Source organism: Crinia signifera, chromosome 9 (genome assembly GCF_055691185.1).
Source record: "Crinia signifera chromosome 9, ASM5569118v1, whole genome shotgun sequence".
Classification (NCBI taxonomy): Eukaryota; Metazoa; Chordata; class Amphibia; order Anura; family Myobatrachidae; genus Crinia; species Crinia signifera.
Genome location: NC_139225.1, coordinates 59,856,521 through 59,875,586, shown reverse-complemented (window position 1 = coordinate 59,875,586; position 19,066 = coordinate 59,856,521). Strand labels below are relative to the sequence as shown.

Sequence of the window (19,066 nt, the reverse complement as noted above, 5' to 3'; positions counted from 1 at the left end):
CATTTTGATGAACATCATCTTCTCCACATTTTGCAGAAGCAACCTCCTATTGCACTCGCTGAACAGGTTCCCAGCGGCACTAAAAACTCTTGAGTACACACTGGAGAGGGGACAACTCAGGTAACATAGAGCCAGTTTGTACAGGGGCCTCCAAACTAACTTTTTTTCCTGCCAGTACAGGCAAGGACTGTCTGACATGTCTACTTGGATGCTGTAACCAAAGTAATCCTCCAACATTTTTTCAATGGTGACAGCATTGTATGCAGTGACAGTAGACATGTCAGCAATTGTTGGCAGGTCATTCAGTCCGGACCAGATATCCAAATTCACTCCTGCCTGCCCTGCATCCCCGCCAGCAGGTTGAGTAGGAAATTTGAGCTGTTTACTCGCATCCAGAAGTTTGGGAGAAAATGAATGAGGAGCTGTTGCCGTGTCATTTGATGACAATCTTCTGACCAGCATGTCTTTGCACAGCTGTAAACTTGTGTCCACCAGAAACAGAGACACAACATATGCTTTAAACTGAGGATCGAGCACGGTGGCCAGAATGTATTCCTCTGACTTTACTAGACTGACCACCCTCGTATCCTTTCAAAGCATATGAAGGGCTTCATCCACAAGAGCTACATGCTTTGTGGAATCGCAACACTTTAGCTCCTCCTTCACTTTCTCCAGCTGCTTCTAAAATAGCCTGATCAGGGTAATGACCTGACTCAAGCTGACAGTGTCGGAACTGACTTTATGTCTGGCAAGTTCAAATGACTGGAGCACCTTGCACAACAAACATGGAAATCAGTTTAAAGTACACAGGCCCACCTTGGCGACAAAAGCGAAAGATGTAGTTGTGCGCTCGCCGAAGGTGCGCTCCGGAAAAGGGGGGGTGGCCACTCAAAAGGGGGCATGTCCCTGAGTGTAGTGTACCACACCATATACAACTTCTACACATTATGCAACAAAATACTAGACCCCATTATACTTGCCCCTTACACATAATGCCAAATGGAATGAGTCAAAATTCACATAATGCCACATGGATTGAGCCAAAATTCACATAATGCCACACGAATAGAGCCAAAATTCACATAATGCCACAGATTAAATCAAACTTCACAGGGACATTGCGCGCCAAAGGAGCGCATTAAAAATTGACACCATAATACCCATTACTTGTTAAGCCACACAGCATAATGTCCATTATGTATTATGCCAAACACCATAATAATTAAAGTGCTGCTTACCTACATGCTCATTGCCAGGGGTTCCATACTTATTGCCAGGGGTTCCATGCTCATTGCCATGTGGAATTACATGCTCATTGCCAAGGGGGATTACATGCTTGCTATAACTGGGGGACAGCCACCGCCAGGCAGAAGTGACAGCCAGAGCGGGGGGCTGCCCGGCTGTATTCAGAGCACTGCAGGTCCCAGCTATTTGAAATAATACCCCTTTCACACCAGAAAATGCACGGATTTACCAGGGAATATTGTCCCAGGATCATGCAGGGACATTCCCGGGTTGGCTCCTTTTACACCAGCCTAGTCCCTGCATTTTCTGATGTGAGGGGGAGAGGAAACACCCTCTCCCCTCCCTTTAACCGGCTGTCTCATTTAACTGGCTATATCTTTGGAACAAACTAACCCATTTACATGACCAGTATCATAAATTACATTTTAGAAATAAAAAACTCACATTGTGGGTAAACTCATTGTTTACCCACAATATCTTCGGAACCAATTGACCCATATGGACCTGCCTGGTATCATATTGAAGGCCCTGTGATTTGTGTTTGAATGAGATCAACGAGTTTCTGTGATGCCGCGGGGTGAAATGGAAGCCGTCGGAACCGGGTGGGGGTCAGAATTATCGGGTCCCATGTTATCCTATGGGGAAAACGTTCTAGCTTTGTCTGGCGATATCTCCGGTTCATGTCTGACAATGACAGGGGGCATGTGCCCGGGTGCCCCCCCCCCCCCCCCCTGAATCCACCGATGGTGGCAACAGCTTCAGCATTAGGAGGAAGTGTTTTTTCTTCTTCTACTAGTTTATCCTCCAAATTTTGGTTCTCCATAATCTTCAAAAGCATTATCACTGGACTGGACTGGACACCCCTTTGCAGCTTGAAGCCCCTCTGCAGCTCCTCTTAGGTGCCGGACTATCAGGTGTCAGAAAATAGGTATTCAACCAGTAATATGATTATTAGAGCTGCTGCCATATGATTGCAGCATCTCACACCAAGTTTGGTGAGTGTGTCTGTGTTGTGGTATGTGATAACTCTCCTATCACTGGACTGGACTATACAGCACTATCCCTGGACTGGATTATATACAGCACTATCAGTAAACTAGACTATACTGTATACAGCACTTTCACTGGACTGGACAGCACTATCACTGGACTGGACGGTGGGCAGGCAGTCAGGCAGGTGGCCAGGATGCGCTGCCTCTTTACTCTCTGTGTCTCTGCAGTGAACATGACGTCTGACCACCCACCTCCTTTAAAGGGTCCAGATTTCATGAGATCCAACGGCGGGATCTCATGAGGTCCGAGTTTGGGCGGGAATTCCTTGGAAACAGCCTTGGAAAGTGGTTCAGATTGGGGGGTGTCTGGATACCCACAATACGAACTCACAAATCGCTAGTGCAAAGTACTGATTTTATGTATTTTGTTTTATAAGGGTGCTTGTATGCTATTAGACCCCCCCCCCCCCACACAAGTTTCCAATGATGAAAAATTAAGTACAGTACATTTATATTCTAGTCTGGTTTCAGTTGCTAGGGCAACAGTGTCTAGGTTGACAGTCAATAGGTCGACCACTGTGGGTTGACAGACAAAATGTTGACATGGTCAGAAGGTTGACATGCACTAGGTCGACAGTGGCAAAGGTTCGACATGGCAATGGTGAAAACATGAAAAAAGCTTTGTGGGTTTCAGATACATTATTCATATTTTACTATCCATGTGCATGTGGACTGCAATTTACAATAGTAAAGTGTGCGAGGCACCATGCCTGATAATACACAGTTATACATGCAAATTGTATGTGCACTATTGAAGTTGTGCATTACCAGTGTCAACAAATGACCTTCTCTGAGAGTCAAAAGTTAAAGTGCAAAATCATAGTACCTGATCATGTTAAGAATAAATGTAAGTATTATTACTCTAGAAAACAAAACATCATATTGGATTCCTTTGCATAAGACCACAGAATCCTTTGTAGGTTTAGAATGTACAGCAAAGGATATATTAAGTGGAGCTATTTCATGTCTTACTGTATGTCCTTTTCAGTTAATAGCGAAACAGGGAATCTACTGTATCTGGGCTCAGCCCAAAGAAAAAATAATTTCCCTTCCTAAACATTAACAGAGACGAGACAATAGCAGCCAAAAGCTTTTTCATTCTGTTTATCGCTGCGCTTTTGTATAAATTATACCCCTGGGTGTTTATCTCTAGTTAAGAGTTTCTTCAGCGAACGAAAAATAAGAAACATGATTTTCATATCAGATTACAGTCTGCTGATTATTCAGCATAGGCAGTTTTTCACTAATTTCCAGACATCATTTTTGGGGCATACGCTAATTAGTGGTGATTTGATTTATACAAAAAACTTATACATGGTAAACACATTAACACTTGAGTTTAATTAAATAAATTTGTAATTGTAGAAATTTGTACAGATATACAACTGAAGTCTTGCCAATAAACATCATGTCATTTTAGTCATTTCAAACACTTACTCCACTGTAGCTTTTGATCTGTAGTAATCATAGGCGTACGCAGCACATTTTATTAGGGGGTGCACTGTCAAAGCGTTGTGCCTAGCACCACCTATTGAGCATGTCTAACACCGCCATTGGGTCTGTCTAACGCCGCCAATCAGGCGTGCACTCACTACAATATAAAACGTCTCTCAGCCACACCATTATAGCCTGCCTATTTCAGTTTTAATCTTCTAATTACTCTGTGTAACAGTACATGCAAATAAAGTTAAAATCCTATCTGGATGACACAGATATGTAGGTATATTTCAATGGTATAATACAATTAATAATGCAAAACACACATAATTGATTGGGCGCTTATTTTAATGGAATACAGGTCTAAAAAGCAAAATTCTTTGGTAAAAGGTATTGCTGGTATTACTAGCAGCAATAAGTGTGGGGGCACAGCATTAGGGGGTGCCTGTGCACCCTTAACACTCAATGTGCGTACGCTTAAGGATAGTAATGTGTAAATTAATTTATGGGGTCTACACACGGTGATTTCAGCCCATTTTCTATACATTCTGACTAGATCACTTACAAAATGAACCTACATGGCTTCGTGTGTTGGGGCCATAGCGATAATGATGCACGACAGATATCAGCTGGGGTCAGTGGGGGAGGGTCTGTGGCAGTGCAGCGGTTGTTCCCAGTGAGGCAATGGCTACAAAGCCACTTCCTCGATGATATTCATTGGCTGCTGACGCAGGTGATGTAGTGACATCACTGTTTTCCTGGAATATTCCAGTTTTCAGTTGTCTGAATAAGGGATACACAACCTGTACTAGTAATCTAATAGGTGCAAAATGGATTTAATCTGAAGGGTGAGAGTTTACCAGGCTATTTTTGTCTGTCCGGAGTTAAAATAAATATAAAAATTTACAGTATACCGGTGTTCTGAGATGTTGAGTATAAATGTGCAAAAGGTGTTTTTTTGGAGACCCCAACCACCACTTTTAGTTGCATATCGCTAGTCATGTCCAGAAAGAGTTAGGAAGTAACTTTTTTATTTATATAGTGGAATTTCTCTAACAGCACTTAATATACATGTACATAGGATTTAGTTATTACAACAATTGACAAGTCACAGACTTAAAAATAAGTACAGTGCAGTGTTGGTGCAGAAATTTTAGATAATAACTTCCAGAAGTTGTGTATTCCACCCTAATAAGGTACCAAGTGAGACCGGCATCTTGGGTACCCTGGTTGGGATAGGTTACTCCTAGAAGAATTGCCAAAAAATGGGTGATTCCTGTGTAGAATAGGGTCGCAACAGGTCAATGTATTTTTCATCCCATCCACAATTGTACCAGATGAGGCAGCCATGCACTGCGAAGGTTACAAGAGCCCAGTGCAGATGTATGGGAAAGCAGATAATTGTGAAGTAGTGTGATATACCCTGCAATCCACTTGAGGCACATCCTGCCTGCATAGGAAACATCTGAGGCAACCATCTGAGGTATACTGCATTGGTCACCACTGGCAGGGTATGCAATTTGCGGAGGTACACATTCCCAAAATACTGTAGCACATGGTGAACATGTAAGCTGCAAGGGGAAGGGTATTATGAAAAACAGGTGGTTGTGAGAAAATGGGGAGCACATTCAAGTATGCATGAAGTGTTGGTACGTGGGCTGGCCCTGGCAATTTCCATCAACAGCTCCATGCTTACCATGAGGGTTAGTCCTGGGGGTGGTGGGCCTGGTCCAGGTGTTCTCATGGCAAATGGTGAGTTGATGGCACATAATGTTTCTATAATACAGTCCTTCTGTAGTAACGTTAGTCCGTTTTTTTGCCTTCTGGTTATCTTTGGTTTAATAACGGTATAACGCTGCTATTAATTTAAATCTGACTCTTTATAAGTAGACCCTTCAGATAATAGACCCCTAGTGTCCTAAAGGACTAGCATCCAAACCTATTCTGAATAAATCAGGCTACAAGGACGTGTTCATCCAGATTAACTACCCCACCCAGTATACCTCCCTCACCAGCAAAGGGTGCTAATCAAATCTAACAAATGTAAAATGACACAAAAATTAGGCTTAGGCGCTAGTGGGGGATTTAGGGTAGGATGCATGGCAGGGGAGTTTGGTTTAGCCACCTTCAAATGGGGGTTAGGTTTAGCCATGAAATATGCAGGTTTATACACTAGCGGGGAGGGTTAGGGGTCAGGCTGCAGGGAGGGAGAGTTGGGGGGGGGGGGGGCAGGCTTGGTTCTTGGAGCTAAAGTGTGCACAAAGAAGGCACTTGTTTAGGCAGTTGGTCAAGCATTGAGTCTTAACACAAAATGTAAATTGTCAGATCTGCCTACTGTTCATATTGGATATTAGACTAAACATTTCCAGATTTGTTCCAGAAAATGAGCCTTATGAAGGTATTATGACAATAAAGTCTAATCAGGTTGTCTTCTCCAAGTGGGAGATCTATGAAACCATTCAAAGACAAAATAGACAACTTACATAGTATTTAAGGCTGAATAAAGACTCATGTCCATCCAGTTCAACTGTATTAGCTTCATCCCTTGTTATACACAATGTATACTGATATGTTTAAGGACAGATTATGATTATTGTTTGTACCCCTGGATGTTTTTAACCAATATATGTTTGTCCAACCTTATTTTAAATTTATTTATTGTGCCTTCTGACACCACATTAGTTCCATAGTTTGGATGCCTGTACTGTAAAAACATGTTTTCTTCTAATGGTATGAAATCTTCTTTCCTCTAGTCTAAACTCATGACCCCATGTCCTTGATTCCTTCCTTACAGTAAAAAAGGACATCTGACAGTTCCTTATATTGGCCCCTGATATATTTGTACATGTTAAGCATGTCCCCCCTTAAATGTCTCTTTTCTGGCGTACACAATCCTAAATGGTTCAATCTAGCTTCATAGCTTAAATTCTCCATTCCCTTTATTAGCTTTGTCGCTCTTCTTTGAACTTTTTTCCAGTTCTTTTTTATAGTGCATACTGTAATTGTACTCCATATTCTAGATGTGGCCTAACCAATGCTTTGTACAGTGGCATAATTACATTTGAGTTCCTAGTCTCCATACTCCTTTTTATGCATGCTTGTATCCCGTTTGCCTTAATTGTTGTTAATTGAGCACTACACCCCAGGGTACTTCTGTACATTCACGGCGCCAGCATGGCGCCGCGCGTCAGAGTCCCCTTGCGGGGCTCGCTACGCTCGCCACGCTGATTAAAATCAACTCCATGCCAACATGGATAGTGAAGGTATGAACTATCCATGTTGGCATGGCGTTAACTCCGTTTATTTAACTTAATTAGTGGCGAGCGTAACCCGGAAGTACGCGCGGCGCCATGCTGGCGCCGTGAAAGTAAAGAAGTACCCACCCCAGTTTGTTATCTATTTGCACTCTTAGGTCCTTTTCAAGTTCTGAATTACTCAATGCCTCCCCATTTAGTTTATAGCTAGCACATTGATTATGTTTCCCAAGATGCATAACCTTGCATTTATCCACATTGAATATCATTTTCCTCTTTTTTGCCCACTCATCTAATCTATTAAGATTGCTCTGACATCCTGGAGACATCCTCAGTTGATCTAATTACTCCGCTCAGTTTTGTGTCCTCAAAGATGGAAACATTGCTGAGTATACCCACCCCAATATCATTAATATATTAAATAAAAGGGGCCCTAGCACCGACCCCTGTGGCACTCCACTTAGTACTGGTATCATATTTGATACTGCGCCATTTATAACCACTCTCTGTTCTCTATTACGCAGCCAGTTCCTTACCCATCTACAAATACTTTCCCCTAGTCCCAGATTTTCTACTTTATTTATCAACCTCTAATGCGGAACCGTATTAAAAGCCTTAGCAAAATCAAGGAAGACCACGTCTACTACATTTCCATTATCAAGGTTGTTACTGACATCCTCATAAAAGCCTAGTAAATTTGTTTAGCATGAATGATTCTTCCCAAACCCATGTTGGTTAATACTGATTAGCCTGTGAAGCTCTAAACATTTTTGGATACCATCCCTTAAAATCCCTCAAATAATTTACCCACTATTGTTGTTAAGCTCACAGGTCTGTAGTTAGCTGGATCATCCCTTTTTTCCTTTTTCCAATATTGGTACTACCTCAGCTATTCTCCAGTCTTTTAGTACCTTACCAGATGAGTTCTCAAAAATGTAATACAGTGGTGTTGCTAATTCCTCCCTTAATTCCATTAGTACCCTAGGATGAATCCTGTCTGAGCCTGGGGATTTGTTGGTTTTGATTTTGCTGAGCCGTAATGTTATCTCATCTATCGTGAAAGTGGTTTTAAGAAACAAATTGCTTGTCCCATTTGTGGTACCTGTATTCTCCAATGTCTGCTCTTCCCTAGTAAACACTGATGAGAAAAACTGATTTAACAATTCAGCTTTTCCCACTGTACACCTTTCACCGTTTATATTGGTTAATATGTTTTCTTTTATTTTTCGTTTACTATTGATGTATTTGAAAAACTTCTTGGGATTGGTTTTGCTCTCAGTGGCTATACGCACTTCATTTTCCTTCTTAGCAATTTTGACTACCCCTTTACAAATTTTGTTTGATTATTTGTACTTGCTGAATTCCTCCTCATTCATGTTATCCTTGTAAAATGTAAATGCTATTGTCTTATTGTTAATTGCTTTCCTTACTTTTTTGCCCAACCATGGTGTCTTTTTCTTATTTAGTGTTCATTCTAGCACCCGCCATATTTGAAAACCCATGAAGTTCCTGTTCCCTGCCTGGGGTGTCGCTGTCTGCTGTAGTGCTTCTAGCACAGTGTGGTCTGTATATCAGCACTGATATGCAAACCTGTGCTAGAAACACCACAGCAGACAGCGACACCCCAGACAGGGAACAGGAAATTCATGGGTTTTCAAATATGGTGGGTGCTAGAATGAACACTATTATTGAATTTGCCCTTATTGCCTTTAGGGATATATTTAATAGTTAACGAATCAAGTACATTTTTTTAGTGTTTCCCACATTTCCTCTGCCCTCTGCCCCTTAAATATCACTTCCCACTTTATGTCTTTTTAAAGAGTCCCTGTATAAATCAAAGTTAGCTTTCCTAAAATTAAATATTTTAGCTGGTCCTGTTACCAGGTGTTAAAGTGAGGGGGAACGAAGTGGATCTGAGTTCCACCACATCTAATGGTGAGGTGGAACATTTTAACCTCCATATTGGCCCTGCGCAGTAATTCTCACAGAAAAGCATTCTAGTTTGCAGGGGGATGCTAAAAACCCTACCACTGGCCCTGTCTCTGCCTAATGGGGGGAAGAGAGGGGGGGGGGGGTGTATATAGGTGGCATAGAGAAATGAGTTCCCCCATCCTCTGCTTGACCACTTTAAGCCCTGTCCCTTACCTCTCCATTCTGCTTTATAAACATATATCTTACCAAATGTTCCTGACACAGTAGTGCATGGTACCCATTCATTGCTACTGTATGCCAAGTTTTCCAATCTGCATGACAATAGTTTCCGTGAGCTGGACAAAAGCCTTCTGCATATTTAAAATAAATTTGCTCATGATATGTTCCACCTGTACTTGCAACATAGCCTTTCCTATGTGCAGAATTGCAGATTTTAAATGTATTTAAAAGGGAAGTGACCCCCAATTTGTCCCCCTTATCCAATGGCATTTTATTGGTAAATAATTGAAGGGCAGAATTTTTAAGCCTGGTGAAGTGATAAAATGGCTGGTGGTAACGCTGAAGCCTGTCAGGTTCTAACTATCATTTTTCAAACCCTGCCTGTTACTTGACAGGAGCTGATTGGCTGGTCCTTTATCACCGGCCACTTTATCACTTCACCAAGCTTAATAAATCTGCCCCTAAATAAGAGTAACAGCCGAGTGCCATCAACAGGATGAGCTGTTCATTTATGTTTATATAAGAAAGTAGAGGTGTCTACAAAGAAATATATTTCTGTTCTGCTCCTCACATGCATTTAATCAAGATGACATGTTAAGTCCCTGCACTTAAATGCATTTTTAGGCCAAGGTCAGCCTTTAGTGAAAGCCTGGAATACCAGGTATGTTCATGGACAGTTCAAGGTCAGTTGGGTAGAATGGGAGATAAGGATACATTTATAAACTTTATAAAAGTGGCAGTTATTTTCCTGTTGTTTAAAAAAAATCACACTCTGAAGGATACAATGTTCCAGGCATCCTGTTGGGTTTCCTGTAGATATTCTCAGTTCTAGTAGAATTCTTCCTTAAATTCTGATGTTTTTGCCAACTCTGATTTTAGAACAGGGGCGACAACATAAATGCGCCCAGGTCCCCAATGTGCCTAGTAGTAAAAACGCAAGAGTGTCTGTTCCTTTTGTTGTTTTATTGCACCAGTTTGGCAACTTTATTTCACCACTGAACATACCTTTTCCTGTATAATTCTTTGATTTCGAGAACTTTGACCTTGTGTTCTGTCCTCCCATATCTTTTTCCAAATTTCATGGTTTATTTATGCAATGGAAACATTTGGAAGATTGTGCCAGAATGTTCTTGAGAGATTAGAAGACACTTCATTCATCTGCTTCTCAAAATAGCTGCCATGTTGGGCTGTTGATCACATTGAGATTTTAGAATGATGAAACGTCCATACAGAAGATTTATGTGTTTATATAATAACAAACAACCTTAAGTTTGGAACACAGTTGGTCACTGGGAACAGCATACATGTGGAGCTGATCCCAGCCAGCCAGCCAGCCTGCTCGCCATATTGCAGTTTCTGGCAGAGCTGGAAGATGACAGGGATGCAAGAGCATTTCACTCACTCGCCATTGTTATGCTGGGTGTACCTCAGCTGAAGGCAGACGGGCTTCGGTGCAGGTGGTAGACGGAGTGGTAAAGCAGCTGCCCTGTGCTGGAAACGCAATGCTGCCAATGGGACTTCTGCTGGATGGTCTCGAGAATGGGGCTCACGGGTGCCCCATTTCTGGGGGACGGCGGACCTGGCGCATGGCGATAGTTGTGCCAGGTCACTTCCCATCTCCTGGCTCCATCTGTAGTTTGGCATTTTGGGAGCAACATAGATTGTGTTGTGAATTGAGGCTAGAACAGGGCTGGGCAATTGCGGCCCTCCAGATGTTGAGGAACTACACATCCCAGGATGCTTTGCATTAGTTTTGCTATGTGGCCATGCTGAAACTGATGCAAGGCATGCTGGGATGTGTAGTTTCTCAACATCTGGAGGGCCGCAATTGCCCAGCCCTGGGCTAGAACATACTTGCCTTCCTTTTGGTTCTGCTTCCCAGGAGATTTTGAAAGAGTAGGACCAAAGGGCATGTGTAAGAATCATAAGGCGTAAAGGGGACACAACTATGGTGATGCATCTTTGCTTGGCAAGAGGCAGGGGTATGATGCTGTGCATTATTAAGGTAGCGATCTCTTCCTATTAAAAAAAAATACAGAATGATGGTCTACAGAATATATACACTGATGCTGTTTTATAAAATTACAAGGTACATGTCACTTTAATTTACTTTATTTTTACAGTTGGAGCATTAGGTTTTTGGCCATGTGCCCCTCCATATTCAGGCGTAGTCATTATTCTTAGTTAAGTGGGGAGATGACAAGGTGACTAAATCTGGTCTTTTATCATTCCAGACTATTTCTCCCTTTTAGCCGGTCTGCCTTTTACTTTACAGAACCTATTGACTGACCTCTCTCCCATGGATCTGTAGAGAGATGAGTATGCAAGTGAACATTCATGCTCCTGCTTGCCTGCACCTCCAATTGCACCCCACTATTATCTACTGTTACAGACTCCAACTTGCACTTTTCCGGTACACAAGACATTCTCTTAGAACATGGGCTCTCCAAAACATTACCTGTCACAGTTCAGTCCCTGGGGTAAATTTTATCAAAGCTTCTAAAAATGAAAAATGGTGGTGTTGCCTATAGCAACGGGGGTATTATGGTTACAATGACTTCTAGTACAATATTTTATTTGGAAAAAAAACAACATTATTTCACATACTGTGTACATGTACAGGGTGTTTACAAAGTTTGTGTGAGTGGAGTATTATTCTAATACTATGTGTGTTTCTGTGTATGTATGTGTGTGTATGTGTACGTATGTATGTATATATATATATATATATATATATATATATATATATATATATATATATATATAATTAGTAATAAGCCTGTACTAAGCACAATTAAAATATAGTAAACAGTTAAGTAGTCTGTACTAAGCACATGTCTGATATTTGCTCCTGTTTTCTCAGGGATATCACACTGTTTCCTGCTCAGTCTGGGAATGGGCTGCTTTTAGAAGCTTTCTCTAGTCCCAGCAACGTGTTCATCCTGAAAGAAAGAGTTCAACTATCCAGTGGCTGGCAGACCCAGGAGAGACACCTCTTCCTATTCAGTGACTCCATCATTATCGCCAAGTCAAAGTGAGCACAGTTTTTCCATCTGGATCACCACATTTGTGATTATATTATTGCATTATATGTGTTTTTTATCTGATTCATTAAACTAATTGGGTCACCTTTTTTTGGTACTTGTGTAGTTTCATGGCGCCGTGCTACTTCTGGGTTCTACGCTCGCCACAAACTATGTTAAAAAAAGTAACTTAACTCCATGCCAACATGGATAGTTCATACCTCCACTATCCATGTTGACATGGAGTTGATTTTAAATAGCGTGGCGAGCGACCGAGCCCGCAGCGTGGGACTCAGACGCGTGGGACTCAGATGCACGGCGCCATACTGGCGCCGTGAAACTACACAAGTACCCTTTTTTTTTATTTATTTTGTCACTTAATTCAGTAATACAGTAAAGTGACATATGAGAGAATTATAAAGACATAGCTGTGAGATATATCACCACGGTCGGTAATCAGGGATCACTTTCCATGCTCCTAGTCCTGCATTAACAGTATTAAACTGAATCGTTACTTGATTTTGGGAAGCCATTTGCAAAAGAATGGTCAATTGCCATTCACCGTTCTTAAGTACGTCAGATTGTTTCTACTGATTCTTGCAACAAGCTAAGCATTTCTAAGAGAAGGGTATTCTGTATCACAGCACTTTGGTGTATTATAATTGACTGGTGGTGATTGTGAATGAGCTTTTCAGTAATGAGTGATGCAGAAAACCAGATGCAGCTCTTGCCTTGTATTGCCGTAGCTGTCACTAAGCTCAAAGTAGAGGCCCATGGGAGGAGCTGCTATGCTTAGGTATTCTGTCATCTAGCCTTACTAGTAAGGGGCAGGGGTTTCACCGTACTTAAACCCTCCCTCCTGAGTGTGTTAGTGATGAAGCATGACCTGGCTTCTGCACATGCTCAATACAAGCTTCAGGAAGGAGCCTATGAGAGACCTCTCATCGCAGATTTCTCTGGCAGGTGGAGAGGAATAAATATAGTGCAGAGGAGGCAGATTTTGGCAGACATTGCAAAAAACATCAACATCTATGGTAAATACCAGAGAAAATAATTGATTCACTGACTGCCTGAGAAGAGCTTTAGTAAACCGACCCCTCAAATACACTGCTCAAAATAAAGGGAACACTTAAACAACACAATGTAACTCCAAGTCAATCACACTTCTGTGAAATCAAACTGTCCACTTAGGAAGCAACACTGATTGACAATCAATTTCACATGCTGTTGTGCAAATGGAATAGACAACAGGTGTAAATTATAGGCAATTAGCAAGACACCTCCAATAAAGGAGTTGTTCTGCAGGTGTTGACCACAGACCACTTCTCCGCTCCTATGCTTTCTGGTTGATGTTTTGGTCACTTTTGAAAGCTGGCAGTGCTTTCACTCTAGTGGTAGCATGAGATGGAGTCTACAACCCACAACAGTGGCTCAGGTAGTGCAGCTCATGTAGGATGGTACATCAATGCGAGCTGTGGCAAGGTTTGTTGTGTCTGTCAGCGTAGTGTCCAGAGCATAGAGTCACTACCAGGAGACAGGCCAGTACATCAGGAGACGTGGAGGAGGCTGTAGGAGGGCAACAACCCAGCAGCAGCAATGCTACCTCCGCCTTTGTGCAAGGAGGAGCAGGAGGATCACTGCCAGAGCCCTGCAAAATGACCTCCAGCAGGCCACAAATGTGCATGTGTCTACTCAAACGGTCAAAAAGAGACTCCATGAGGGTGGTATAAGGGCCCAATGTCCACATGTGGGGGTTGTGCTTACAGCCCAACACCGTGCAGGACGTTTTGCATTTGCCATAGAGCACCAAGATTGGCAAATTTGCCACTGGCGCCCTGTGCTCTTCACAGATGAAAGCAGATTCACACTGAGCATGTGACAAAGGGGCAGATTTATTAAGCTTGGAGAAGAGATAAACTGGAGATAAAGTGGAGAAAAGGTAAAAGGAGATAAAGCACAGCCAATTAGCTGTGTTGGGAGTTGATTGGCTGTGCTTTATCTCCTTTTACCTTTTCTCCGCTTTATCTCCAATGTATCTCTTCTCCAAGCTTAATAAATCTGCCCCAGAGTCTGAAGACACCAAGGAGAACATTCTGCTGCCTGCAACATCCTCTAGCATGACCAGTTTGGCAGTGGGTCAGTAATGGTGTGGGGTGTCATTTCTTTGAGGGGCTGCACAGCCCTCCATGTTCTCTCCAGAGGTAGCCTGACTGCCATATGCTGGTGTGGTTGGCCCTGGGTTCCTCCTAATGCAAGACAATGCTAGACCTCATGTGGCTGGAGTGTGTCAGCAGTTCCTGCAAGACAAAGGCATTAATGCTATGGACTGGCCCACCCGTTTCCAATTGAGCACATCTGGGACATCATGTCTCACTCCATCCACCAACACCACATTGCACCACAGACTGTCCAGGAGTTGGCGGATGCTTTAATCCAGGTTTGGGAGGAGATCCCTCAGCAGACCACCAGCCACCTCATCAGGAGCATGCCCAGGCGTTGTTCGGAGGTAATACAGGCACATGGAGGCCACACTTACTACTGAGCCTCATTTTGACTTGTTTTAATGACATTACGTCAAAGTTGGATCAGCCTGTAGTGTGTTTTTCCACTTTAATTTTGAGGGGGGCTCTAAATCTAGACCTCCATGGGTTAATAAATTTGATTCCCATTGATAATTTGTTGTGTGATTTTGTTGTCAGAACATTCAGCTATGTAAAGAACAAAGTATTTTATATGTAATAGTATTTTAAATATTTAAAGTATTTAATAAGAATATTTCATTCATTCAGCTCTAGCAAGTGTTATGTTAGTGTTCCCTTTATTTTTTTTGAGCTGTGCATTTCGGAAATTGCTCTCCATGTCTAGATGATGTTTTTACAACCTTTTATTTGTTACATACATCTCTTTCTCTTCCTCGAAGGTCTCCCTCCAGCATGAAGCTTAAAAAACAAGTGCGATTGAGTGATATATGGATCTCCACTACTCTTGGGGACGTCTCTGGAAAAAAACATTCGGCTGACTCTTCGTTTGTTATTGGCTGGCCTACAATAAACTACGTTGTTACATTTAGGTACTGTAATGTCAGATTTAGCAGTTACTCATACCTATGCTCATTTACTGTTTAAATACATAGGCCAGTGATTCCCAAACTGTGTACCTAGGCAACCTGGAGTGCCATGAGACTCTTGCAGGGGTGCCTTGGGTTGATGGTCCAGGACCAAAACACATTATTTATGGTCAAAGTGATAGGCAAAATCATTGCTAGTGGCTGACCAGGCTAAAATATGGGGACAATTAGAACCAGAAAAGATGCCCACCATCACATAACTGAATCTAACTGTAACAGGTAAGCACAATTTACTCAATATGTTTTACAATTTATTAAGAAACATTTAGCCTATGGGTGCCTTGAAAAAAATTGTTGATACTCTAGCTTCAAAAAGTGCTAAAATGGAGAGTTAAAAACAACCAACCAATCAGTTCCTGACAGTTCAGAGCTGATTGGCCGGCATTTTATCACTCTCCAGCTTGATACTTGTGGTCCATAGGCTATTACCAAACTCCATTGTACAAATTCTATATACACGGTGAGATATGCACTTTTCCTCTATTTAATTTTGTTTATAGAAGCAAAATTGAATTGGAAACAAACGTGTGTATGCAAGTTTGTAGATTAGAATAGATATTATTTAAAATGTACTTAATACAAAAAACTAGAAATATTTTTCACCCTAGAGTATGTTTATAGCTATAGCAAAGCTAAGGGGACAATTCTCTTTTTGAACAGTATAGAAATAATTTTTTGTGAAATTTGTCCCTTTTTCACATTTGATATAATCTATTTTTGGCTCATTACCACTAGCGTAAAAAAAAAATCAAGTTTTTACTTTACTTTGCTGGTGTGCCTCTGTTACTCCTGATGTCTACAGTGGGTAACCAGTCTTGGATTCATTTTTTTTTTATTATTATAGTATATATGTGTATATATATATATATATATATATATATATATATATATATATATATATATATATATATATATATATATATATATATATATATATATATATATATATATACAGACACTACAAGACAAATACACATAAGACATACAGTTGTGCATATTTAAAACATTTCTACTATTACAGTTCACATTGAGGCATATTCAGATTATCATGCTACCTCATTTTTATTAAGTCCTATTCCAATCGCATCTATCATACCAGTTCAACTATTGGAGTATAATCTAGGCAACCAACAAAAATAGGAGAAAATACAATAACAAAAGGAGTAAATAAGATACGAATATAGCTGGAATAATAATAGCTCTCATTTTTAGCAAAGCTAAGGGGACAATTCTCTTTTTGAACAGTATAGAAATAATTTTTTGTGAAATTTGTTTTTTTCACATTTGATATAATCTATTTTTGGCTCCTTACCACTAGCGTAAAAAAAAAATCAAGTTTTTACTTTACTTTGCTGGTGTGCCTCTGTTACTCCTGATGTCTACAGTGGGTAACCAGTCTTCGATTCATTTTCTAATACAAAGTCCACATGAGGGAATAATATCCGGGTCTTGCTTCAGTAGGCTGTTTACAGTTGGTATACAGTTGAATAATGTTTAGATTATACCAGCAGCCTACTTGCTTCAATTTTGTATTGAGTTGTGGGGTGGTTCAAAGCACATTTTTTATAGAAAATACAGAAGTCTTAAAAACACATTAAAAACAAAACTCATTTGGAAGGATAATTACTTAAACATGCAAAACCTAAACACATTATAAATTTTTATGAATAGACACTGGGATGGCAAATAATACCAATTAACCTTTTGGGATTAAGTGTAGAAATCCTTTAAAATGAATGTTCTCAAAAGAACAATTATGTACTGTAAAATATAAGAACTTTGGTACTTATGTAATATCTGGGCTCCCATTTTCCTTATGAGACCGCGTCCCCTCGCGGGGCTCGCTGTGCTCGCCACGCTTCGGGCACGGTGGCTCGCTGCGCTCGCCACACTATATAAAATCAACTCCATGCGTAGTTGGATAGTAGGGGTATGAAAAAATGGGGTGCATTTAACATGGGAGTCCAGATAATACATAAGTACCAGAACTTTATATGCTCACACTGTTATAATTTATAGGCATTAATCAAATACTTTAATACTAATAAAAATACTTAGTCACATGGCCTGATTTGGAGAATGATGTAAATTCCATCATCTCCAATGTTTTTAGATCTACGCAACAGCTGCAATGGACATTTGCAGATCTTGTTCTGCGATGTCAATCGTAGTGCTCCAAAAGCATTGTCATGCTGCTAGCATTTTTTGTCAATAAGTAACTCTTGGCCTAGGGGTGCTGCAAAAGAAAATCCTGATACTGTAGAGTGCAATGATTCAAAAAAGTTTGGGAACCACTAGATTAGGCACTAGAGGTTGGATAGGGTAGGAAAGAATGGCCTCTGGAACTGCTGCACGCCAACACTACTGAACCACCAGGGCTGTTTGTCAACATTTTCACATGTTGACATTTCAGCAGTGTCCACATAATAAATGATGACATGATGAATCTCAACCTTATTTATGACACCCATAGTTACATTGTAATATCTCACCATGGAGGAATGAAGTAAATGTAACCTTTGCAGTAATAAGTGGTAGTGCTGCCATATGTGTACCCGTGAGACTAAATGGATGAAAACACAATGACCAGGTCAATGAAGATAAATATAAAGGAAAACTTGGCAGATCTTGATATCAGGAGAAGGAAATCCAGACTGGACATCATTTCAATGTTAAAATAGAAGCAGGAAGGGCCGTTTGCTTATGTTGTGGATAGGAGGAAGGAACTGGGTTATGTGTCTAAATGTGCCTCCAGTAAGAGCGCTAGTCACTTCATTTCTCCCCGCTTTGTTTTTCTCTTGCAGTTCCTCAGACACAAAGGAGAAGTGGCTCTCAACTTTATGCTGGTAAGATCTCATTTATAAAAAAAAACTTAACTCTATCGTTAGCAGACAGAAGGTTATTTGCAGTCAATAAAACCCAGAAGACATTTTTTATTAATTAACATTGTCTTCTGTTATTTCACAGATAAGATCATGACGTAAGCACAATACACACACACACAGACACACACACACACACACACACACACACATATATATTTTAAAGAAGGTATTTGTAGCACTTTAATGTATTTCATATTTGCCTACTAAGCATACCTAGAGTTAGAATACATTATTTTCTATCACTCTCCAAAACAAACTAGTTATATAATTTAGAAAAACAGGATTAACTTTTAAAATTAGATTATGTCTTGTTTTTGATGCCTCGGCAGGTTTGTTAAATTAATTCTGTTCATGCAAATTATTAAAAAAGACAACCAGCTTGCGGTACTGTCATAATACCAGTTGTCGAGATTATTCGGTGGTACTTTTATATTTTACTTGCTTTTACATGGATTTTGTGGGAATTGTTTTTTATCCTTAGGCATATCAATGATGCGAAGAAAGATGAGTACCCCAGGAAAGTTCCCATTAATGTTTTATACTTGGATGCAGATGAGCTCATGTCTGTAAGTTCTTATTTAATCACATATTTGGGTATCCTCCTGAAACAATCCTTATACCTCCCATGCCACTGGCACAGCAGCACAAATGGCTTTTTCAGCATGCTGACTTTTTTGGGATTATTCCAGTTCCCACTGAAAAACTCTGGTTGCTGCCTAATTTATGGTGAACGCTATTTATGACTTAGGAACACAAAGGTGGAGACAAGAATTGGCAAAAGAACACGAAGTCTTTAACTAGAAGCTAAGTCAGTTGATTTCTCAGAACATCAATTTAAAAATGTATTTACAGAAGTTCAGGAAAAAAAGATTTAATATGTAATACATCTGAT

The 19,066-nt window shown here is 40.6% G+C and overlaps 1 protein-coding gene across 2 annotated transcripts in view; it reads left to right on the top strand.

Annotated features, from left to right (window-relative positions):
- The window catches only part of LOC146035581 (uncharacterized), a 113,005-nt gene that overhangs the window by 56,326 nt on the left and 37,613 nt on the right, over positions 1 to 19,066 (top strand). For both annotated transcript variants that reach the window (XM_083159118.1, XM_083159117.1), the window contains exons 3-6: positions 12,003 to 12,173; positions 15,083 to 15,232; positions 18,094 to 18,135; positions 18,656 to 18,740. In XM_083159118.1, coding sequence (XP_083015244.1) covers positions 12,003 to 12,173; positions 15,083 to 15,232; positions 18,094 to 18,135; positions 18,656 to 18,740 — 448 coding nt within the window. The remainder of the gene's footprint in view (positions 1 to 12,002; positions 12,174 to 15,082; positions 15,233 to 18,093; positions 18,136 to 18,655; positions 18,741 to 19,066) is intronic.